Source organism: Oncorhynchus mykiss, chromosome 21, assembly GCF_057628025.1.
Source record: "Oncorhynchus mykiss isolate SJ-2025 chromosome 21, ASM5762802v1, whole genome shotgun sequence".
Taxonomy (NCBI): Eukaryota; Metazoa; Chordata; class Actinopteri; order Salmoniformes; family Salmonidae; genus Oncorhynchus; species Oncorhynchus mykiss.
Genome location: NC_143042.1, coordinates 5,580,889 through 5,606,734, shown reverse-complemented (window position 1 = coordinate 5,606,734; position 25,846 = coordinate 5,580,889). Strand labels below are relative to the sequence as shown.

The following is a 25,846-nucleotide window of genomic DNA, read 5'->3' as shown; positions in this document are numbered from 1 at the left end:
GGGAATTAGATCTCACATTGGGTCAGTGCTGATAGTGTGTTGGGGGGGAATTAGATCTCACATTGGGTCAGTGTTGATAGTGTGTTGGGGGGAATTAGATCTCACATTGGGTCAGTGTTGATAGTGTGTTGGGGGGGAATTAGATCTCACATTGGGTCAGTGCTGATAGTGTGTTGGGGGGGAATTAGATCTCACATTGGGTCAGTGTTGATAGTGTGTTGGGGGGGAATTATATCTCACATTGGGTCAGTGTTGATAGTGTGTTGGGGGGGAATTATATCTTACATTGGGTCAGTGTTGATAGTGTGTTGGGGGGGAATTAGATCTCACATTGGGTCAGTGCTGATAGTGTGTTGGGGGGGAATTAGATCTCACATTGGGTCAGTGTTGATAGTGTGTTGGGGGGGAATTAGATCTCACATTGGGTCAGTGTTGATAGTGTGTTGGGGGGGAATTAGATCTCACATTGGGTCAGTGTTGATAGTGTGTTGGGGGGGAATTAAATCTCACATTGGGTCAGTGTTGATAGTGTGTTAGGGGAAATTAGATCTCATTGGTACACCTATGGTCTAATGTATTTAAAAGAGCGAGGGGCTAAAAATCTAATCAAGCAGTAAAACTTTCACAATCTTTTCAAAAATAATGTTGAATCAAAGTTGCAACGGAAGCACACTCATGTTTATTGGAGATTTTTGGATTGTAAGTGTCATTGAGTCCTCGACTTAGGAATTAAAAACAAGCAGAAAAACAAAGGTTATAAATAGTCCTCATCACTGAATTAGTTTGGGGGGAATAAAAAAAAAAAGAGTGAAAGAAAACAAAACTGTTTCCCATAGCAACAGACCACAGCTGAGTACATGTCGTCTTTGGATCACCCTGTTTGTGGGAACATTGACACTTCTGCTTGAAAATAAAACAACATAGTTATAACAAGGACAACACTCTTTAAAAATACCGAAATATCACATTTTCTCCCCTATGCAAGTGTCCAAACACAAAATGGCCTCCATTGCCTTTCTCCACTTATTCTGATGGGATTTATTTCTCTGTCTTTTTCACTTTAGTACAATACTGCATAAATGTGGAAAAAACAGAATCATTAAATCCAAACTGAATACTTAAAACAGAAAGAAAGTTCAAGTTCTAATTCTCTTCAGCATGACACAATTTGGCTGAAGCCTAAGTACATACACCTTTGTTTTAACAGCGGTGCCTGTAAATGATTAGATTAAAAACGAGAAAGGAAAGCGAAGGTTTCAATATAGAGTGAATAAATATAGGCAGCTCAGGAAACGGCAGAAGCCAAATTGCAAAGTACTCTGCTGCGTATCCTTGTGACATCATTCTGTTTTTGCAGGCTCCATTTGGCCTGTGAGGAAACATGGGAACCCCAAACCCACTTTCCTGTCTTACACCAGGCAATGGATTGGAACCCAATCCATAGTTGACCATCTTTATCCAGGAGCCTTGAACAGTCAAGCTTTTAGGGAACACTGAAATTAAAAACAAGGAAAAACATGGTCTCCCATCCAAGCTCTATCCCAATGTGGCCTTGATCACACTGCACATTGTCTGATACTTTCATCGGGCCCAATGCTTTTGTTTTGCACAGACTATCATACATTCAGTCTAGTTTCTCCACCAGTCAATTCATTGCCATTGTCTGGAATCACTCTCACGTTGATCTGTACATCTCTGAAGGGGACCAGCAGGTATAGATCCATGTTATATCTGATGTAAACCCTACAATGGACATTACCTTCAAACTTAAAATCAGCTATTGTTGTTTTAGTTATCAGACCCATACATGTCTTTAGTTGAAGACACCGCCCAGTAAACTAACTATCGCTACATCAAGTCAAAAACACATATCATAGTTTAGCGCGAGCAATAGGCAAAGTTGGTCATTTCAACAATGTTAGCCAAAAAAAGACCTGCAGATATCCCCCCCTGCATTTTCCCCCCATCTAAGAGTGAAGGGTAACCCAGGTAAATCACTAAACCTTGTACACAACGCAACTCAATACTTCAGACAGTAGCCACACAAGCAGTACTACTTTAGTTGAGCCCTATACTAGCCTAGCGCAATACAGACCAACACAACATCACTTCTGGATCATGCCCAAACTGTACAGAATGATGTCCCCCCCCCCCAAAAAAAAATCCTGTCTTTGCCACCAAAATAAACAAGGTCCAAATCATCTAGGAGGGAGGAGTTTGTAGGAAATAAAACCTTGTGCTTTTATTTTTTTAATACAAAAATGTTTGTGATTTTTTTCTACGTTCCTTTAACTTTTCTTTTCTTTTACAAAAACAGATCAGAGGAGGATCTGTTGGGTGTCTGTGCTGTAGCCGGTGAGGTCGGCCACTTCTACCTCACTTTCCAACACATCAGCGTTCAATCCCTCCTTCTGGGCAGTATTCACCCCTAACAAACTTCAGTGGATACATAATACCTATGGCGTTCCAGGAAGTGACGTACTTTTCTAAAGGGGTACAGGTATTCCGACAGCCACACCAGCTCGGACAGGCTCAGAGCGATGTCAGCGCTTTGACTGACGCGCTGGCTGGGTTCATAAGGCTCTAATGAGAAAGGTGAAGTATCACTGTACAAGCTAGGTGCTGCACACACACCATAGGCAGCTCCTAACCCCAGCCAAATGAAAAGCACAAATGACAAATGAACACTAGAAAAACAACATTGGTGAAAGAAAATAGATATTGAAGCTGCAATTCCCCTCTTTCATATTACTTTAAAATACCCAATCATCTGTCTAGGAGGACAAGTCGACAGCCAACGCCAGCAGGGTGATGTATCCAATTCAAATCCAAACAAAAATCTAATCCAGACAGGTACGAATTCGGCTGAAAACATGGACCATAATTGCCGTGACCATGAACATGACCTAACTCTCTAGTTCCTCTTCTTCAACACATTCATGAGATAAAGAGAAGGGAAATCCCCCGGTGCCCACCTCCCACCTCTTATTCAGCCCAGCCCATAGAGCTAGTCTCCATTTTGTCCGGTCGTTGGTGCAGTGAGGGTAAGGCCGAAGGTCACCGGGTCAAAGGGGACATTCCAACTACCGGTGGAATGTGGGGACTGCTAAGTCCAACACACCTTTACAGGGATTGAAGGAGGAGAACGCGACTGGGACATGGCAAAAACACAAAGCAGGTGGTGTGTGATATACGCCGAGGCTTGATATCCACAAAAATCCTTGTTTTAGCAATAATAATAATAATAAAATAAAAAAATCAACTTATATGAATATGATGTCTGCTTTCTCATGGTTAGGAAATCATACAGTCTGTGGTTTTAAAGGGGAGTTGTCTCCCATCACTACAACTCCATATCCTGGGCTTCGTCTTCAGAGAAATCCGACATGGAGCTTTCCGATGAGGAATCGCCCTGGCCCTCCTCCTGCTCCTTGAGAGCCTCCTCTGTTGCATATTTCTGGATGTACTCTGTGGAGAGCAAGGCAGCAGGGTCAGTAAGACTCAACCTCGTTGGCTAAGAGCTCCGAGCCAGGGAGCAGACAGGCGCTTTAAAAACAGGGAACAAAGCAACAGCCAGGAGTGATAGACAAGACACACACACTTTACCCTATCAAATCTGAACAAAGGGTAGACTATGGCTGAAGGCTGGGATATCTACTTCACATGATCAAATAGTAATACAACTAAATGCACAAACAAAACAAAAATGTAGCTGCTGTATGTCAAAGTATATTATTGACCAGTATTCATTTCATTACTGAGCCTCCTGATTCTACATGGACCCATTACACAACGTTTGAAATGAACATCTGCACTCCTGAATTCCCTTGAGACAGACAACACTGAGAAAGCAAGGCGTAGGGAGAGAAGCGTACCTTTGATTTTCTGTTTGTACTCCTCTGGTCGGTGGAGGTACATGGCGGCCGCGTCTCCGTTCAGCGGGTCGATGGGGTTGGGGTAAGCCAGCAGCTGAGGCAGGAACGACTCAAAGATATTGGTGAGATCTGTGGGAGTGGACGAGAGAGGCAGAGAGAGACAGAACAGAATGTTATCGATAAAACAGGGCACAATGAACATACATATGACTCTTTTACAATTAAAGCATTCTTAAAACAAACATCCTTTCTGACATAACTGGATAGGTGATAGTTATGTAATAGAACCCTTGCTTACACCTATCCAATCATTTTAGGATTGGGCCTCTATGTAAAAATAAAATACAAATCCTGCCGGAGGAAGGACTTTCCACTAGACATACGGTTGCAGGCCTTGCTTTGTCTCTGCAAGAAAATTAGCACTCAACGGAAAATGGGCAATGCTGCAGATGTCTACTGGGTGCAATGTTTTATATACACACTAGATGACCCCTAGGGGGTGCTGTTTTGAAGCCACCACACCTCCATCTTGGAACTCCCCCACCATTGGAAGCTATAGAAATGCACGTATTAATGTCTACATTTGTTTTTACCACGTTTACTCTATTACAGACTTTTAATTATATTATGTGAGCTAAACATAAAAAAATTTTAAAAATCCCTTAAAGTATATATTTTTGGATTATTAATATTATTGTCCCCACGACAACAACAAAATCCTTAAATACATGTCATCTTGTCCTTGAAACATTTAATTGAAATACTGTAGAATTCCAGTCATTCTTATGGAGGACTGCTCCTACTGGGGAGTGCCAATATGGCCGACCGGTGGCTTCAAAACCTCTCGATGGTCAATACACAGCATCAGCAATCCAGGGTTTATATACATTGACTAGGTGTCACTATTGGTTAAGTACAAATATGAGGAGAAAATACATTACTGGGTAAAACTGTAGACTGACTGTAACCCAGTGTATGTTCCCTACCCACAATCAGGACCTAGGCCTAGAGTAGAGAATGCTTCACTGATTGGCTTGTTTTTGTCCCAAGCCCTCCACTACAGTTCTGGAAATGTAATTTGTTAGAGCTCTCAAAGTCCATTACACTGCTGGAAGCCCACAATAGCCAAATCAAACATATTAGCTAATCAACTTGAGTGATTCATCTCGAACAACAAAGCCGCAGTCCAAAACACACAGAGCGAACCCTGTGTGGAATGAACCAGGAGGCTTCAGAACTTCAATAATTCAGTAATCTTCTGATAAGAAATCCATATGAAGGGGGGAGACAGAGACAACCAGTGCGGTTTTGTTCTCTCAGCTGAAGAGTTGTTCATTATTAGTGTCAGGAGAAGCAGCTAGGCTGTCTGTTTTCTGACTTTGCTGGCTCAGGCTATTACCTTGTTAGCCTTCTAGCACCAGTAAGAGGATTACAGGAGAACTGACCGTGCTGCCTCCTACATGAAGCCACACCCACCAGTAAGAGGATTACAGGAGAACTGACCGTGCTGCCTCCTACATGAAGCCACACCCACCAGTAAAAGGATTACAGGAGAACTGACCGCGCTGACTCCTACATGAAGCCACACCCACCAGTAAGAGGATTACAGGAGAACTAACCGCGCTGCCTCCTACATGAAGCCACACCCACCAGTAAGAGGATTACAGGAGAACTGACCGCGCTGCCTCCTACATGAAGCCACACCCACCAGTAAGAGGATTACAGGAGAACTGACCGCGCTGCCTCCTACATGAAGCCACACCCACCAGTAAGAGGATTACAGGAGAACTGACCGTGCTGCCTCCTTCATGAAGCCACACCCACCAGTAAGAGGATTACAGGAGAACTGACCGCGCTGCCTCCTACATGAAGCCACACCCACCAGTAAGAGGATTACAGGAGAACTGACCGCGCTGCCTCCTACATGAAGCCACACCCACCAGTAAAAGGATTACAGGAGAACTGACCGCGCTGCCTCCTACATGAAGCCACACCCACCAGTAAAAGGATTACAGGAGAACTGACCGCGCTGCCTCCTACATGAAGCCACACCCACCACTTTTTACACTTGTTTCTCCAGTGACGCCAGCGGTCGTGTTTGTGTTTTCTTTTACACTGGACAGGGGAGCCGTGGCCCATGTGTCCGTGTCTCACATACGCATAGACAAAAACACAAATTCACCTACACACACCTCCAAAACATCCAAGCTCTGAGCCACCCCACTCACCGTAAAGGGCTGTCCACGTCTGGTTGATGACATCTAAACACACTGTTCCTGACCTGGAGATGAGAGAAGGGGTTAAGGAGGAGGCTCTCAGACACTTCCTCTCTACACAACACGAGGAGCACCCCAAAGTGAGGTTGGTGGATGATGGGAATTACATTCCTTAGAAATGACCCACTGAAATGCTTGAGGCAGTGTTTTCACCATGAGTGTTTTGATGATTTGTATTCACGCCAGATTATTATGGTCAGTTAACGTAAAGGATCAGCCTGTTGTTCTGTGCTTTAGATCCTCCAGTGCCCCCTCTCACCATTTGATCTGGGAGACGAGCCAAACAAACCATTGATGTCCTTCAATGGAAATTCAATGAAATAGAATTAGATTACGTTACGAGACCTTAGAGATGGGTATGCAGGTGGGGTCATCAGCAGATGCTTGCGGAAGCTCATTAGCTATTCATTCTTATTTACGGGTTAGGGTCAAAAGGTTAGGGCCAGGGTTAAGGTCAGGGCTGGTGGTTTAACTTCTTTGGGACAGGGGACAGCATTTTCACATCCGGATGAAAAGCGTGTCCAAAGTAAACGGCCTGCTAATCAGACCCAGAAGCTAGGATATGCATATTATTAGTAGATTTGGATAGAAAACACTTAAGTTCCTAAAACTGTTTGAATCATGTCTGTGTGTATAACAGAATTTATTTGGCAGGCAAAACCCAGAGGACAAACCGTTTAGATTCTTTTTTTTTGGGGGGGGGGGTCACTCTTTTCAATGGTTTTCATTGGGAATACATATTTCTAAATCGACTTTCCTGCAGTTCCTATCACTTCCACTGGATGTCAACAGTCTTTAGAAATTGGTTGAGTTTTTTTCTTTGAGAAATGAAGAAGTAACACTGTTCAGAATGAGGCTCGAGGGAAGTGTACTCTGTGTTAGAGGTGCGTGACCTGAAAGCACACTCCACTTTGTTTTCCTCCAGTATTGAACACAGATCATCCCGTCTTCAATTTTATTGATTATTTACATTAAAAAATACCTAAAGTTGTATTACAAAAGTAGTTTGAAATGTTTGGTTAATGCTCACAGGTAGTGAGCATTAGTTGGAACCGGTGTTTTTCTGGATCAAACGCGCCAAATAAATTAACATTTTGGATATATATTTAAGGAATTAATCAAATAAAAATACAATTTGTGATGTTTATGGGACATATTGGAGTGCCAACAGAAGAAGCTCGTCAAAGGTAAGGCATTAATTAGGGTTGAAATATGCTTTTCTCTTTGTTTACTGGGGTGCTATCCTCAGATAATAGCATCGTTTGCTTTCGCCGTAAAGCATTTTTTTAATCTGACATGTCAGCTGGATTCACAAGTGTAGCTTTAATTTGGTATATTGAATGTGTGATTTCATCAGTTTAATTTTTATAGTAATTTATTTGAATTTGGCACTCTGCATTGTCACTGGATGTTGGCCAGGTGGGACGCTACCCTCCCACATATCCCAGAGAGGTTCAGATAGATGTGATTAGAAAAGCTCCCTGCTGCCATTGGTTCCAGCAACACAAGACAAGGTTAAGGTGATGAGTCTCATGAGAGGGCACCCGCTACTATTTCAGTGTTCCTTTCAAATCAGAAGTTGTGATCAACTTACGCTTCATCGATGTTGGGATGGAAGATTTTATTCATGAATCCTGCAAACGAAAGAGAAAAACAATACGCAAGTCAACTACAGATGTTACGGGTTACTTCTAGTAACAGGGAGCCGTACTACAACGACTGACCCTGTAAAACTGCACCTATCCCGTGTTTGTGACAATAACAATACATATCTATCTATATATTTTTTGTGTGTGTCAACTGAGAAATGAACCCCCAATGGCTCTATGCCATCCCCCTACCTATTGATGGGGATTTGAAAGGGTATTTGTCCGGTAGATCTACTCGCACCTTCCATACGCCCCCCTCGTACGCTGCTGGATGGGAGGAGACAGAGAGAGAAGGGAGATAAGACATGCTACAAGAAAAGATCACATGCACATCCACTGTCTTTGAGCAGCCGCTGGACATCAATACAGTAAATGGTAGAATTAGAGACTCTGCAGGTGGCAATCTAGACCTATGAGACTCTGCAGGTGGCAATCTAGACCCATGAGACTCTGCAGGTGGCAATCTAGACCCATGAGACTCTGCAGGTGGCAATCTAGACCCATGAGACTCTGCAGGTGGCAATCTAGACCTATGAGACTCTGCAGGTGGCAATCTAGACCTATGAGACTCTGCAGGTGGCAATCTCGACCTATGAGACTCTGCAGGTGGCAATCTCGACCTATGAGACTCTGCAGGTGGCAATCTAGACCTATGAGACTCTGCAGGTGGCAATCTAGACCTATGAGACTCTGCAGGTGGCAATCTAGACCTATGAGACTCTGCAGGTGGCAATCTAGACCTATGAGACTCTGCAGGTGGCAATCTAGACCTATGAGACTCTGCAGGTGGCAATCTAGACCTATGAGACTGCAGGTGGCAATCTAGACCTATGAGACTCTGCAGGTGGCAATCTAGACCTATGAGACTCTGCAGGTGGCAATCTAGACCTATGAGACTCTGCAGGTGGCAATCTAGACCTATGAGACTCTGCAGGTGGCAATCTAGACCTATGAGACTCTGCAGGTGGCAATCTAGACCTATGAGACTCTGCAGGTGGCAATCTAGACCTATGAGACTCTGCAGGTGGCAATCTAGACCTATGAGACTCTGCAGGTGGCAATCTAGACCTATGAGACTCTGCAGGTCGCAATCTAGACCCATGGTGCCATGTGGTTGATTGGTGACCAACATTTTCACCAATAAACCACATTAGGAACATAGGCACCGCAGATTGCATTCTTTTTCCCACACATGTGCATAGACATCATGTAGGATTCATGGGTTCACAGTATCTGGTATTTAAAAATAAAATAAAAAACTGTATTTGAGTATTTTCAAATGCATAGCCCAAAACAAGTACTTATGAGTATTTGAATGGTTATTTGTCAAAAAAACTAAAAAAATAGTTGACAGCATTTTCAAATACACGGGAGTGTATTTGAGTATATCAACTACTTTCCAAGTGTATTTCCAAATACATTAAAATATTCAACAACTTGTCTTTTCTAATGTAAGATATGAATACTTTGAATGCATGTGAAAGTAATTGAGATCTGAAATAGTAATTCAACCCAGGTCTGGTAGGCTTATGTACTAATGACATTGAGGGAGATACTTAATATGAGTACAGGGATTACAGCAGAGACTTAACCACAGAAACCCTATGGACTTGACACTGCAAGGCTGTAGCCCTTCACAATGGTTAGAGGAACAGTGGTTCTCTATACCACTGACATCAACAGTGGTTCTCTATACCACTGACATCAACAGTCAGAGGAGCAGTCTTCTCCACACCACTGACATCAACAGTCAGAGGAGCAGTCTTCTCCACACCACTGACATCAACAGTCAGAGGAGCAGTCTTCTCCACACCACTGACATCAACAGTCAGATGAACAGTCTTCTCCACACCACTGACATCAACAGTCAGATGAACAGTCTTCTCCACACCACTGACATCAACAGTTAGAGGAGCAGTCTTCTCCACACCACTGACATCAACAGTCAGATGAACAGTCTGCTCCACACCACTGATTTCCATACCACTGGCATTGATTTTCCTTTGATTCTACACAGTAATGTACTTTAGCCACAGGCAGCGAAGAGCTGTTTACTTCCAGATCAATCTCCATTATATAAAGACATCCCATGACTGGGTCCCAATAGAGAGGGCTTGTGTGGGTCCAGAACTACCAGAATACCAGGTGCAGAACCAGAGGGTCGTGCCCAACTGGAACGGGACAGCACATGCATATACACACACACAGAGAAAACAGACACTAGTGTACACACTCCAAAGAGAAATTTCCCAGAATGCGGTTGTATGCATCATAACAACACAAACTTCCTCTCTATTGCTGTGCAATCAGGGGAGGGCTTGGTGGTACAGACATTGTGAAAAACATGGTGAGAAGAATCTCCACCTACACCTTCTGTACAGGCCACGTTCCAATCCATTTCACACCCTGCCCTCGAACTTCACTCAGCATTCAGACCGGGAGGCGGACATTCCTGTGGCAGCTGACCTGAGGGCTTCAGTCCAACAGGACCATCATAACTCAATCTCTGTTGTGGTACTTTTATGAGTAAACTTCAGACATGATAGTGATTCATGGCATATGAACAAACACTTGAAACCTGTGATAGTTAGTGGTTTTTTCATTTCAAAGTCAACGTTTGTCAGACGCTTTCAGACCTCAGTGGTTTAGTCCGGGATTCATTTTGTAATGAACTAGGAGATCACTTTAACAATGGAGAATGTCTTTAGTTATTTGATTAGGGGCGAGACTTCAAAATGGCATCTTGAACAGAAGGCGGTTAATAGGTAAATAGGACAGAAACATTTCCATAACATAAAATACACTTACTTCCTTGTTGTCCATAAAACTTCACTACAAATTCATTGAGTCCACTGAGGATTGTGACTTCGTGCTTGCTCTCGATGCTGTGTAGAAGGAGGTTAAGGATAATGGATATTGGACACACTGGATTTGAATTACAAAACAACCTGAAACGCTAGCGGAGGTGGCTGCAGTTAAATAAATAATACAATCTCTCATTTCTCTTTGTTTTGGGTCACAGAAATGTTTGACCTCATTAATATGATAATGCACCTTCTGATGGGGAAAACGCTTTCTCTGTGAAATGTCACCACAAGCTTCCTCACAGGAGAGTTGAGAACACTATAAACGGGTTGGTCGTTTAGCAACAAAACCAACTATGGACCAAAACTGACTGGTTGGCTTAGATTGTTGACAACATGTAAACTATTTTGGGCGGCAGGTAGCCTAGTGGTTAGAGCGTTGGGCCAGTAACCGAAAGGTTGCTGGATCGAATCCCTGAGCTGACAAGGTAAAAATCTGTCGTTCTGCCCCTGTATTTTATTTAAACCACGGTTCCCAGGTAGGCCGACACAGTAAATAAGTATTTGTTCATAACTGACTTGCCTAGTTAAATAAAGGTTAAATAAAATACAAATAAAGCCTCTATTGTTTATTGAAAACAAATACATTTGCAAAATGAGCATTTGTCTCAAACACTTTGTTACAGTTGGTTTGCTAGCTAGCAAATTTTTGCCAAATTAGCATAGAGGTGACAGTCAAAACACCTCAATACAAGACATGGTATCGAGAACAAGATGGAACTAGCTGAAACGAGCCACCTACGATTCTCCACATGGCAGCATGTCATTGTAGTTAGCTATTTGGCCATCCAAAACCATACCACCCCCCCCCCCCCCATTTAAGCATGTGCATCATTGTCAGCTAACTGGTCTATCCGACCTCTCTCTCTCGCTCTCTCTCTCTCTCTCTCCGGCTCAATGAGAATAGAATAGCTTGTAAGAGGTAATGATAACCAATCAAAGGGAACAAAATCTTTCCTCGACTCTGATCTGTCAGTAGGTCTATGAAATCAATGTCAACAATTAGCCGGATTATTATGTTTCCTTCATATCCACACACGTGCGCGCCATGCCACCCCACACACCTCTGCTGATCCAGACGTGTTGCCCATCCACTCAAACAGATAATAGTCCTCTCTTATTTCTGTTGTTATCTCTAGTTCTCCAGGAAAGGGAGCCCAACCACCAGATCAGACTCCAGTTTTCAAAAACACACACACCCCTCACTAGTCAACATGATAAAGTACAGACAGGAAAAGACCGTAACATCCAGAGACAACTGGTTTTACCACACTGCTACTGTTGTCAACCTGGCCTTTACCACACTGCTACTGTTCTCATCTGGGGGCTGGGAGCAGTTTACAGCACACACACTTTTTTTTTTTTTTACCTAAATTTAACTAGGCAGGTCAGTTAAGAACAAATTCTCATTGACAATGACGGCCTAGGAACAGTGGGTCACCTTGTTCAGGGGCAGAACGACAGCTTTTTAGCTTATCAGCTCGGGGATTCGATCTAGCAACCTTTCGTTTACTGGCCCAACACTCTAACCACTAGGCTTCCTGCCGCCCCATAAGTCAAGCTCTGCAGATCTACAACACGTTTCAATAGAGTGAGAATCAAATGCTTCCAACAACTGGTGTTCTGTTGCTTTGTGTGGTGTTGTCTTTAACTGGTTATGTAAAGGGATTATGAGATTTGCCAATCTCTAGCCTGGTCCATAATCTGCATCTTTAGGCAACAGTCCTGGTGCTATCATTGTCCTGCCATACATGACATGTTGAACAATAGTCAGAGCTGGCGGCTAAATCAAGAGTGGCACATACAGATCTGGGACTAGGCTTGTGTTTCTCATGTGTTTGACTCCCTCATCTGGAGTGTGACATACATTTAAATTCTATTCCAAAGAGACGTTGGATAATCTGCCAGTCTTCAGGTGGATCTCTCCTCTTCTGGCCATTTAATGCCCACGACTCCAAATACATCACATTAATTGCAGTAATCACTGTGGATTTCATCCCAAATGGCACCCTATTCCATATATAGTGCACTACTTGGTCAAAAGTAGTGTACCATGTAGGGAATAGGGTGCCCCCTACCCCTTAGCACAACAGGTTAAGAAAAGGATATCCCCCATCTCCCATTACCACTCAGTACAGTATGGGGGTCATGTTATCCCCCATCTCCCGTTACCACTCAGTACAGTATGGGGTCATGTTATCCCCCGTTACCACTCAGTACAGTATGGGGTCATGTTATCCCCCATCTCCCGTTACCACTCAGTACAGCATGGGGTCATGTTATCCCATCATCCAGAGATTTTAGTCTACATCCCACTCTAGTACATTAAAGCTAGATTCATCACAGAGAGATTACCCACTGCTGGCTGAGGGGGGGGGGGCTAGAGAAGAGAGCGCGAGGGGGCTAGAGAAGAGAGCGCGAGGGGGCTAGAGAAGAGAGCTAGAGAAGAGAGCGCGAGGGGGCTAGAGAAGTGCGCGCGGGGGGGGCTAGAAAAGAGCATGTGGGGGGGGGGGGGCTAGAGAAGTGAAAAGCAGCAAAAAAGAAAGGAAGAGGGAGAAGAAAAAGAAAGAGAGTGATTCAAACAGAGAGCCATCATGTTTTGACACACAGCAGCAGCTGGCTGTGGATCCTGACAGAGTAGGCTGGGATCCCATTAGTGGAGTAGTGACCCACACCCAAAGGGTTAAATCAAACTGAAGGTTATTTTAAGATCTGCAGAACATGCAAGGGCAGATTGAGTGAGTCCCGAGCATGTCACAAGAGGTGTTGCTCTCAGAAAGGAAGTATTGTAGTGTGTTGGGTAGCAACCGATAGCCATTTTGGATCACACAATATCAAAACAAGGCTTTGACAGAGTCTAACACAACACAGGCATCATTTGATTTGATGAAGTTAAAGGAAACCGCAGCCAGCCAGCAATACTGCTAACACGCTGACCACACCGCTCACGTCACAAAATACTTTTACACATACATGTTACTCAATCATTGCAGCCACACTGCTCATGCGCATCTGCGCAGCCAGGCGCTAAATTAGAACTTGGGTTTCGTTTGTGATGCTTGATGCACTGCAAGTCCCGCCTCTCCCATCTCCTTGTTGTTGTTTTTTAGGAGCATATGGGTGATTGAAAGAATAAAAAAATCTAAATATATATTTTTTTATCCCTTTATCTCCCCAATATTGTGGTATCCAATTGGTAGTTAGTCTTGTCTCATCGCTGCAACTCCCGTATGGACGACACGGGAGAGTTGAAGGTGGAGAGCCGTCCGTCCTCCGAAACACAACCAAGCCGCCTCGCGCTGCTTCTTGACCCGATGCCCACTTAACCCAGAAGCCAGCCGCACCAATGTGTAGGAGGAAACACCGTACACCTGGCGACCGTGTCAGCATGCACTACACCCGGCCCGCCACAGGAGTTGCTAGTGCGCGATGGGACAAGGACATACCTGCTGGCCAAACCTTCCCCCAAACCGGATGACGCTGTGCCAATTGTGCGCCGCACCATGGGTCTCCCGGTCGCGGCTGGCTGCAACAGTGCCTGGACTCGAACCCAGAATCTCTAATGGCACAGCTAGCACTGATGCAGTGCTTTAGACCACTGCACCACTCGAGAGGCTGGGTGATGGAAAGATTAACTGAAGTTCTTACTCCAGTCGGTAGTGGTAATACACCTTAAAGTTGGTTGCCAACCGTCATAAAGTCCAAAGAAGAAGCTTACTAGAAACGGGAAACGAGATGACTAGAAACGGACTCTGTTGACCCTTTTAACTGTGACCTAATTGTCGGAGTAGAGGACCTTGTGCATTTCAGGAAAAATAACAGCCCAATATCCCAGGACAAATTAGCTAGCAACAGCAAGCTAGCTAAATTACCATAAATGTTTAATGCTTTTCGACCTGTCCCCAAATGAATATTGTTGATTCAGAGTTTTGATATTTCAACCTGCATGTCCTGATCACGTCTGGTGTGGGTGGACAAAATCAACATGCGAGTGATGGTGTGCACAAATATATGCTGTTTGAATGAATGCTTACGAGCCTGCTGCTGCCTACCACCGCTCAGTCAGACTTCTCTATCAAATCATAGACTTAATTATAACAGACAGAAATATGAGCCTTTGGTCATTAATATGGTCGAATCTGGAAACTATCTTGAAAACAAAATGTTTATTCTTTCAGTGAAATAGGGAACCGTTCCGTATTTTATCTAACGTGTGGCATCCATAAGTCTAAATATTCCTGTTACATTGCACAACCTTCAATGTTATGTCATAATTACATAACATTCTGGCAAATTAGTTCTCAACGAGCCAAGCGGCCCAAACTGTTGCATATACCCTGACTCTGCGTGCAATGAAAGCAAGAGAAGTGACACAATTTCACCTGGTTAATATTGCCTGCTAACCTGGATTTCTTTTAGCTAAATATGTAGGTTTAAAGATATACTTCTGTGTATTGATATTAAGAAAGGCATTGATGTTTATGGTTAGGTACACGTTGGAGCAACGACAGTCCTTTTTCACGAATGCGCACCGCATCGATTATATGCAACGCAGGACACGCTAGATAAACTAGTAATATCATCAACCATGTGTAGTTAGAACTAGTGATTATGATTGATTAGGTTTAATGCTAGCTAGCATCTTACCTTGGCTTCTTACTGCATTCGCGTAACAGGCGGGCTCCTAATGAGGCAGGTGGTTAGAGCGTTGGACTTGTTAACTGTAAGGTTGCAAGATTGAATCCCTGAGCTGACAAGGTAAAAATCTGTCGTTCTGCCCCTGAACAAGGCAGTTAACCCACTGTTCCTAGGCCGTCATTGAAAATAAGAATGTGTTCTTAACTGACTTGCCTAGTTAACCTGTTAGAGCTCTAGGGGCGCTATTTCATTTTTGGATAAAAAACGTTCCCGTTTTAAGCGCAATATTTTGTCACGAAAAGATGCTCGACTATGCATATTCTTGACAGTTTTGGAAAGAAAACACTCTGAAGTTTCAGAATCTGCAAAGATTTTGTCTGTAAGTGCCCCAGAACTCATTCTACAGGCGAAACCAAGATGATGCATCACCCAGGAATTAGCAGAATTTCTGAAGCTCTGTTTTCCATTCTCTCCTTATATGGCTGTGATTGCGCAACGAATGAGCCTACACTTTCTGTCGTTCGCCCAAGGTCTTAGCAGCATTGTGACGTATTTGTAGGCATATCATTGGAAGATTGACCATAAGAGACTACATTTTCCAAGTGTCCGCCTGGTGTCCTGCGTCGAATTCGGTGCGCAATTGCCAGCTGCTTCTACTTTACCATTTGATTCAGGGGAGAAAGCATGTGTCCAAGAACGATGTATCAATGAAGAGATATGTGAAAAACACCTTGATGATTGATTCTAAACAACGTTTGCCATGTTTTCAGTCGATATTATGGAGTTAATTTGGAAAAAAGTTTGCGTTTTGAGGACTGAATTTATGGATTTTTTTTGGTAGCCAAATGTGATGTATAAAACGGAGCTATTTCTAATACACAAGGAATCTTTTTGGAAAAACTGAGCATCTGCTATCTAACTGAGAGTATCCTCATTGAAAACATCAGAAGTTCTTCAAAGGTAAATGATTTTATTTGAAGGCTTTTATGTTTTTGTTAATGTTGCGTGCTGGATGCTAACGCTAATGCTAACGCTAAATGCTAACGCGAAATGCTAACTCTAGCTAGCTACTTTTACACAAATTATTGTTTTCCTATGGTTGAGAAGCATATTTTGAAAATCTGAGATGACAGTGTTGTTTACAAAAGGCTAAGCTTGAGAGATGGCATATTTATTTCATTTCATTTGCGATTTTCATAAATAGTTAACGTTGTGTTATGCTAATGAGCTTGCTGATAGATTTACACAATCCTGGATACAGGGGTTTTTTCATAGCTAAACGTGACGCAGAAAACGGAGAGATTTGTCCTAAACAAATAATCTTTCAGGAAAAACTGAACATTTGCTATCTGAGAGTCTCCTCATTGAAAACATCTGAAGTTCTTCAAAGGTAAATGATTTTTTTGAATGCTTTTCTGTTTTTTTGTGTAAATGTTGCCAGCTGAATGCTAATGCTAAATGCTACGTTAGCCATCAATACTGTTACACAAATGCTTGTTTTGCAATGGTTGAGAAGCATATTTTGAAAATCTGAGATGACAGTGTTGTTAACAAAAGGCTAAGCTTGAGAGCTAGCATATTTATTTCATTTCATTTGCGATTTTCATGAATAGTTAACGTTGCGTTATGGTAATGGGCTTGAGTCTGTATTCACGAACCCGGATCCGGGATGGGGAGATCAGAAAGGTTAAATAAAGGTGTAAAAAATATTTTTTTTAAATAATAATAGGCCAAATCGGCGTCCAAAAATACAGATTTCCCGTTGTTATGAAAACTTGAAATCGGCCATTCCGATTAACCAGTCGACCTCTACTTAGGAGTACCCACTATTGACAAAACAAACCCTTCATGTGCTGTACATGTCTATAGGAGTCTGTCTGAACACAATTCAAGACCAGGGATCAAAATGGTTGTTTTATCAAAATGGTTGTTTTATCAAAAAGATTGGGCCTACTCTTTGGCTTTATCTCTATGTTTATCCAGCCTTCATATCAGGGGAATCTACCAGTAGGGAATTACTAGTGTGTTTACTAGGAGACAAATGTTCCCCTTGAGGATGGGAAAGGGATGTGTTGGAGGGTAGGGAGGAAGAGAAGGGGGGGGTTAGGGTTATTAATGGGGTTGAGTCAGCAGTAGTGACCAGCAGTCGCCTCACAGACTAACTGACACTGGGCATATTGAGCATGGCCACTAAACAGGTGATAGAACTACATCTCCTACAGAGCAGAGCCGGCCTGCCAACACTAGCCCTGCCTGGCCCAATGACACGTGGCAGAGGTCCTATTGTCTTGTCACACACACACACGACATGAACACAAAACACACACACGAATCCTGCATGCACAAAAACATACATTCACACAGCAAGAAACACACTCTCTCCCTCCACACCCAGTGGCCTGTGAACGAACCCGTCCACCGATGGATTCATGTCAAGGGTCTCACCCATCCGTCATGATTTAGTGACAGTTTTACGGTCAGATTCCACTGTTTTTTTTTATTGAGACAGCCCAGGAAGCTGTGTAGCAGTTTATTCACTCATTCTTCCTGGCCAGAAAATAAAACCATGTCATTGTCAACTCCACACACACAGTGATGTGAGGGCAGCTCAGGTGTTAAGAGGGTGTTGGGCTACTAACCTGCCTAATCTCCAACTGTTACACTGACTGACGGACGATGTGAGAAGATGTAGCAGAAGACAGTTGGCTATCCAGCCTGACAGCTACTAAAACAGAGGGAGATGAGATAAGCAGGTTTACCTTGCCTTTCAAGCCCTACTGCAATTTGCTAACAATTCCATACAAACTTCCACTCCATACAAACTCCAGTTTGACATATGCCCTTATGATGACACAGGAGAAGCAGTCCCTAACTCACCCTCTCCTTCCTTTCATCCCTCCTGTTTTCTCCCATCTCGTCACTAAGCACCCCTCCATCCCCCCCACCTGGGATATGTATAGATGTAGTCATAATCTGCGGAGGGCCATTAGGTCAATATCCCGTTACGCACACACATAATCTAATACCACAGGGGCCCAATCAATCGGCTTCCCTGTGAGACAACAGACATGTTTTTTTATGTATTCTGTTTGGACACTCACCAACACTAGTTTGGTCTGGTCTAGACATCACGTCTTGCCTAAGGACCTAGCCCCTCAGGCCATTCTGACCAATACTACCGTCCCTCTCTGACCCACCCGGACTAAAAATATCCCCAGAGCAAAAAGACTGAAAACAAACACGATAATTATCATAAATGGCTATGTGCTGTAATGTGGTGTAACCACTCAAACATTTTCCCACTTTAGAAAGCAAAGGAATGGGGAAGTTATTCAGAGACCTGACACGACATTGGCTGAACACTGAGGTGAAGTGAAGTCAGCTCTCTTCAAGAGGAATGCAGACCAGACAAAAACATCTCCTGATCGAACTCCCACCAACATAAACAGACAAAAGAAAGATGGCTGTCCCATTCTATCTGTGGAGCGTATCAGGCCCACTTCCAAATTCTTGCAGAGCCAAGATTTGAGAGCGAGAGAGCGAGAGCGTAGCCTGGTGAATGCTGACCTAGCCTCACAGCAGATCTGGTGATCATAACAAATCCAAATGACATCACAGCACACTGCAGGGCCAATGGCTACAGTGGTGTCACTGTGTGAGTGAGTAGAGGATGATGAACCATAAAGGTGCTGAGAGAGCAGAGCAGAGGCCAAGGGCTGGCAGGCAGCATACATACACCTCCCTCCCATTAATGCCAGGGCTCCAGTAGGGAATAGGGCTCTGGTGAAAAATAGTGCACTATGTAGGGAATAGGGCCCCAGTAGAGCTCTGGTGAAAAGTAGTGCACTATGTAGGGAATAGGGTGCCATTTGGAACACAACACCCTTTTACACCGGCCTTGTACGGCGGGACAAATATTTACGAACTACCCATGCCATGGTCAGCTCATTAATTCCCCCCTGATTACCGGCCTACATGGATTACCTACATTATTTTTGCTTGATTGAGTTTGCCTGGCTTAAAGGACCAAGAGAATAGACCCAAAACAGAAAACCCTTCCCCATCTTGCACCATGGGCAGGATAGAGCAAATGACTACTTGAAAGGGTGAACTCAGATGCCCTTCTCAGATGTGCACCGCCACCTTCCACCAACGTTCAGTGGTGAATAGTGCTTCTGAACACAGGCACGTACACACACCCTCTCTCTCTCTGGGCCCCATGTGCAATCAAAGGCCTTGCAGATGAAAGGCAGGAAACAAAGTAGTCCTTAAGGGTGAGGAGGAAGACTGAGAAAGAACTAGAGAAAGACGCAAGTTCAAAAAAGCACCGCCAATATTTGGACACAGAGTGCTGAACTCCACAAAAATAAGCCAGCAACAATGCTGTCCTTTCTCACATGACGGGTCCACTCTCTGACATAGGGCATTATAGAGAGCGAAAGAAAGTGTTGCCATGTGCCAATGCCAAGCAGGATTAGTGAGTGACCTCACTACACTGAGTCTAGGAACACAAAACAGGCTTCCAGTGTAGCATGGCAACAGTCCTCGACCGAGGCCACGGCAGCACGAGGAAAAGTAGGGCCGCTCCGAGCGTGATTAAATCTGCTCGCCACCAAACTAAAACTCCCCATAGTACACCGCCAGGAAACCCACTGCTCCTCTCTCCCCCCGCCCTGATCTATCACTTTATCCCCCCTTATTGCTCATTAACTCCTTATTGAATCACGGACACGGCTGCAGCTGTTCGCTGGAGAGCTAGCCAAGCATTAGCCTGCACTGACAGAGCTGGGTTCACAGAGCTAGCAGCCTCTGGAGTATATAGCATTTAGCTAGCGCCTTCACTGGTTTCAAGGGTGGTAGCATAGCCAAACTCCTGAGGAGCCACCAAGTTAGCCATTTTACTGTCATCAACACTTAGAGACCCACTGGCTCCAGGTCATCTACAAGTCTCTGCTAGGTAAAGCCCCGCCTTATCTCAGCTCACTGGTCACCATAGCAGCACCCAGCCGTAGCACACGCTCCAGCAGGTATATCTCACTGGTCACCCCCAAAGCCAATTCTTCATTTGGCCGCCTTTCCTTCCAGTTCTCTGCTGCCAATGACTGGAATGAACTGCAAAAATCACTGAAACTGGAGACTCACATCTCCCTTACAGCTCACTGCACCTGTACATAGCCCATTCAACGACCTCCTCCCCATACTGTATTTCTTTATCCATCTTGCTCCTTTGCACCCCAGTATCTCTACTTGCACATTCATCTTCTGCACATCTACCATTCCAGTGTTTAATTTCTATATTGTAATTACTTCGCCACCATGGCCTATTTATTGCCTGACCTCCCTTATCCATGTGTAACTCTGTTGTTGTATGTGTCAAACTGCTTTGCTTTATCTTGGCCAGGTCGCAATTACAAATAAGAACTTGTTCTCAACTAGCCTACCTGGTTAAATAAAGGTGTTCTCTACTAGCCTACCTGGTTAAATAAAGGTGTTCTCTACTAGCCTACCTGGTTAAATAAAGGTGTTCTCTACTAGCCTACCTGGTTAAATAAAGGTGTTCTCTACTAGCCTACCTGGTTAAATAAAGGTGAAATAAAATACATTTAAAAAGACAGGCGGTCTTGAATGAATCTCAAAAAACGTGAAAGTTAAAGACCAGTTACTGAGACAGGCGATTGGGCTTTTGCTTTTAAAGCAGCAAAGCAATTAGCCTAAGCAATGTCAATGTAACAAACATGGAAATCAGGCTGTGAAAAGGCCCTATCATTGAAGTGCTAGGTGTTGTCGTCCTCCCTCCTCCACTCCCTGGTCTGCAGTGATAAGTGAATGCAGGTGGGGTGGGACTGCTGCAGCCTTCCACCAGCTGTTCCCACTTCCCTTTCCTGCCCTCGCCTCAGGGAAGGGTTTCGTGTCGACTTTTACTCACTGCCCCAACACTCCTCCAACACTGCTCTGGGGCTTCTCAACTGGAGCCCTGTTGTACAGGACAACTCCAGTCTAAGAGACTAGGGCTGCATCCCATGGGGCTTGTGTTAAAGTAGTGCACTATGTAGGGAATAGAGTGAGATTTGGGACACAGTCTAGGGCTTCCCACCACCCATTCAGTAACCCCAAGCCTAAATTGTAACTTGGATGATCGTATAGCTTTTGGCCTAGAATAAACCAAGTTGCCACTTAGTTGTTCTCCATTTCTTCCCAATTCAGTATTGAAAAGGAGCAGCAAAATCTGATCCAAAAGGAACCCGTCTAAAACCAACACCGGAGTCAAATAAAACTGGAACGACTGAGGAGAAACATGTCTATTCATCTGAAGGACAGGGTATGACGGCATCTCTCCACAGATACTATTTTCTACAGTACCGGGGGTTTTACATGACCAGATGGTCAGGCACACGTTGATTTTTCTTGTACAAATCCCAAATATACACTACTGTTCAAAAGTTTGGGGTTACTTAGAAATGTCCTTGTTTTTGAAAAGCAAAATGTTTTGTCCATAAAAATAACATCAAATTGATCAGAAATACAGTGTAGACATTGTTAATGGTGTAAATGACTATTGTAGCTGGAAACTGCTGACTTTTTATGAAATAGCTACATAGGCGTACAGAGGACCATTATCAGCAACCATCACGCCTGTGTTCCAATGGCAAGTTGTGTTAGCTAATCCAAGTTCATTTTAAAAAGGCTAATTGATCATCAGAAAACCCTTCTGCAATTATGTTAGCACAGCTGAAAACTGTTATTCTGATTAAAGAAGCAATAATACTGGCCATCTTAAGACTAGTTGAGTATCTGGAGCATCAGCATTTGTGGGTTCGATTACAGGCTCAAAATGGCCAGAAACAAAGAACTTTCTTCTGAAACTCGTCAGTCTATTCTTGCTCTGGGAAATTAAGGCTATTCCATGAGAGAAATTGCCAAGAAACTGAAGATCTGGTACAACACTGTGTACTACTCTCTTCACAGAGCAGCGCAAACTGGCTCTAACCAGAATAGAAAGGAGTGGGAGGCCCCGGTGCACAACTGAGAAAGAGGACAAGTACATTTAGTGTCTACTTTGAGAAAGAGATGCCTCAAGTCCTCAACTGGCAGCTTCATTAAATAGTACCCGCAAAACATCAGCCTCAACGTCAACAGTGAAGAGGCGACTCTGGGATGCAATGTTCTGTGAAGGGAGTAGTACACAGCGTTGTACAAGATCTTCAGTTTTAACAACATTAACAATGTCTATACATTGTATTTATAAATAATTTGATGTTATTTTAAATGGGCAAAAAAAAAAACTTTTCTTTAAAAAACAAGGACTTTTCTAAGTGACCCAACTTTTGAACAGTAGTGTATACCTGGATACGTTTTCAACCAAGGCTGGCAGTGAACTTCCTTCCTCAGCTTTGATGTGAATTGAATATGGCGACCTACAGTAACATATAGGCCCATTCATCTTTCTCTAGCAATAGTAACCTACAGAGGTCAACAAGTTAAGCTCAACAACATTTAAGGGACTGATTTCCCTACTTCCACTGGTCCTTGCATCTCAAAAGAAGTGGATATCACAGAGCTCATCTTCAAGACACTGGGACGGAGAAACATAATATGGTCTATTTAATTCTGTGCCCTGAGACTAACTGTACAATACACAGCAATCTTACTAACTTGTCATCTAGCCTCAGGCATTCCAATTCTATTTAAATCTCATCTATAACCAACTGCATTTCCCCACTGAGGCATGGGGAGTGAAGTGGAGTACAAGCAGTAGAACGCTGCCATGCTACGTGCTGAAAATGTACTGGTCACAGACTCTACTATGATACGTGCTGGAGATGTACTGGTCACTGACTCTACTATGATACGTGCTGGAGATGTACTGGTCACAGACTCTACTATGGCACGTGCTGGAGATGTACTGGTCACAGACTCTACTATGGCACGTGCTGGATATGTACTGGTCACAGACTCTACTATGCTAAATGGTCACAGACTGTACTTTGGACAGGTCACACGTCTGGATATGGTTAAAAAAAACAACATTGAGTAATTAAGGAGAAGTGGATCCCCCTACTTTTGCTCCAGAGGCCCAATTGGCAACATGTTTACAGCAATATACATATATTGGTAATGAAAAATCTCATGGTTCTCTCTTGAACCTCTGCAGCAGACATAGCCTACTATGGTAAGCAATGTGTTTGGAACATCAAATCACTAAAATTGCAGTATTGAATCGTGATATAGAATTGTGATACATCAGATTTTATTGGATGAAATTATAGCGTATATGATTTGAGACTGCTAGACCAATTGATCCAGCCTTTCCCAGGCACTCTCTAGCAGCCAGGCCTAGAGAGACACGCCCAGCCTGGTGATAGAGGCCTTGAAAGTACCTCCATGTCCCTGGTGCTACCATCTACCCCTTGGGTTGGGGCTGCCTGTGACAGAGCTACATTACAAAAGCACTAAAGGCTAAACCTGTGTGACCCAGAAACAACACTGACTAACAGTAACAGAACAGTCCTGGGGCACGGACAGCGTTGTGGAACATTCAGATTGAAATATGTTACGATAGAACAAACATGCCACTTTGACATGTAGAATAAGGAATCATGTCAGCTCATGTCATTTCTATCTGCAACAATCTACTAGCCTTCTTTCTTTGGATTACCTGCCATTTAGGGACCTACCTTCTGCAACAACATAACATGTTTACCACAGCACAGGATCATGTCTGGGAACAGAGAGAGCTAGCTAGATCAGTGAGCTACACTACGGTACAGACACTTTCCAGGGCCTAGCTCTCTCTCTTTGTCTCCTCTCTCGTGTGAAATCCCCCCACCACAACAGGAATAATGACTCCCTCCCTGAGTGAGCACTCCACACCGCTCTCCCCCTCACTAGATCAACTATCTATTTACAGAGCATTGTGCCACGTACGATCAAACAACCAAACCAGGCATCCATCCATAAGCAGGCAGGCTTGTGATTGCATTACTTTGAATGGAGAGGGCTGAGAAAAACAAAACGCCAGGCGATTGCTTAAAGAGTGCTGCTCACTGTAGCTAAGAATAAAGGAGACGTGGACAGAGAGAAGACGTCTTTCGCAGCTTGTTGTGGGGTGGATACGGCTGTAGCTAGCAGCAGCCTACTGTCGGGGGGCTGGAAAGGGAGTGAAATTAATCATTGCACAAAAACACACACGACAGGGGCTGCTTTTAGTAAGCTGATCTAGGGAGAGCCACAGAGAGAGATCCCCATCACCCGATACAGTCCAGGGAAGTGGAGTGTTGATAGGATTGATTACTGTTCACATTAACTTCACTCTCATTCGACTTCTATTTAACCAGCTGATGGGCTATGGAGCAGGCTGTAATAAGGTAACATTGCTATTCCAGAAAATGATTAACATGTAACCTAGTGTTTCAAACCGTTGGACAGGACAAGCCATGCACACGCAACAGCAGCAGCAGCAACAAATGTTGGGAGACAAAGACAGGAACTTGAGTCCATCTGTTCTTCTGAGACGACTCAGCCATGCGTGCAGGAAGCCTTTACAGTTAGCGCTGTGGGATTACAGAGGGCCTCAAATCTCCCACTGTCACAGAAGCCCTGATCCAAGACCCTGGAAAACACAGCCCGTCACTCAAGTCTGGGCACCTGCTATAGAACCCTGAAACAGATTTACGAATCGTAACGAAGACCGTTACAAACATTGACCAATGCGAAAACAAGACGGTAGGCTGCGTGGGTCTAATGTTTGAAAGTGTGAAACAGCATCACAAATGTAATAATACAGCAGGGTAAATATGACATACTATTATACCCATTAGGCCTTTCTCATTGTCCCCACTGATTCAACAGGAGCCTTTTCTCCTTGTCTGTCATCACACAAAACCACTGGCTCCTTCCCTACAGTGTGCCAGCAATCTAGTTAATGCAGGCCTGTAACAAAGGGGCAGTGCAGTGAAGGACCTGTTCAATGTGGCATCACATGGACTGACACAGCAGCAGAGGGAGGGGCGGGGGTCACACGGTTCCTGTAAGGGCAGACAAAGGAGTGCTGATGAGGGCCGGATGTCAGACAAGGGGGCACAACGGGGCCAAACCCGGGACAGCTAAAGCCCAGGATTGGTATTCCACTCAGTGACTGCCTGATTGACTCATTGCTTGGGATGTGTGTGCGGTGGAATGGGACACACACACAGTCTAACAAGAAGGGAAGCGTTCCTGCCAGGCCAACCCTTCTCTCCCTCACTTCTGGGGTGTCACTTCAGCAAAGACACAATGTAACACATGCACACAGACCACCTCACCCAATGGACCCCTTCCCCCACGCACAAAAATATGCCGAGTTGAGTGACGGACCTTGAGGCAGGCGACTCCGGGAATGATGACAGATAACTCAGGCCAGCGAAGCATGTGAAAACACAGCCCCAGGCTCCCATAGCACAGCCTCCCTGAAGATTCACTGGCTATCCGACATGCTTCAGAGAACCGCTATCCAATCACTTATTATGGTCTTTCAGTTGGGGATTCAGGCCCTATCCAGCCCAGCC

At 44.0% G+C, this 25,846-nt stretch overlaps 1 protein-coding gene across 3 annotated transcripts in view; it reads right to left on the bottom strand.

Annotated features, from left to right (window-relative positions):
• Positions 1–656: 656 nt before the first annotated feature.
• Positions 657–25,846, bottom strand: part of LOC110490612 (ubiquitin-conjugating enzyme E2 H) — a 31,162-nt gene continuing 5,972 nt past the window's right edge. The window contains exons 2-7 of one of the 3 annotated variants that reach the window (XM_036957053.2): positions 10,609–10,685; positions 7,993–8,067; positions 7,746–7,785; positions 6,104–6,156; positions 3,876–4,004; positions 657–3,468 (exon numbers count right to left, since the gene is read on the bottom strand). In XM_036957053.2, coding sequence (XP_036812948.1) covers positions 3,344–3,468; positions 3,876–4,004; positions 6,104–6,156; positions 7,746–7,785; positions 7,993–8,067; positions 10,609–10,685 — 499 coding nt within the window. In that variant the 3' untranslated portion in view covers positions 657–3,343. The remainder of the gene's footprint in view (positions 3,469–3,875; positions 4,005–6,103; positions 6,157–7,745; positions 7,786–7,992; positions 8,068–10,608; positions 10,686–25,846) is intronic. The other 2 variants (XM_036957054.2, XM_090213599.1) reach the window with 2 other exon arrangements.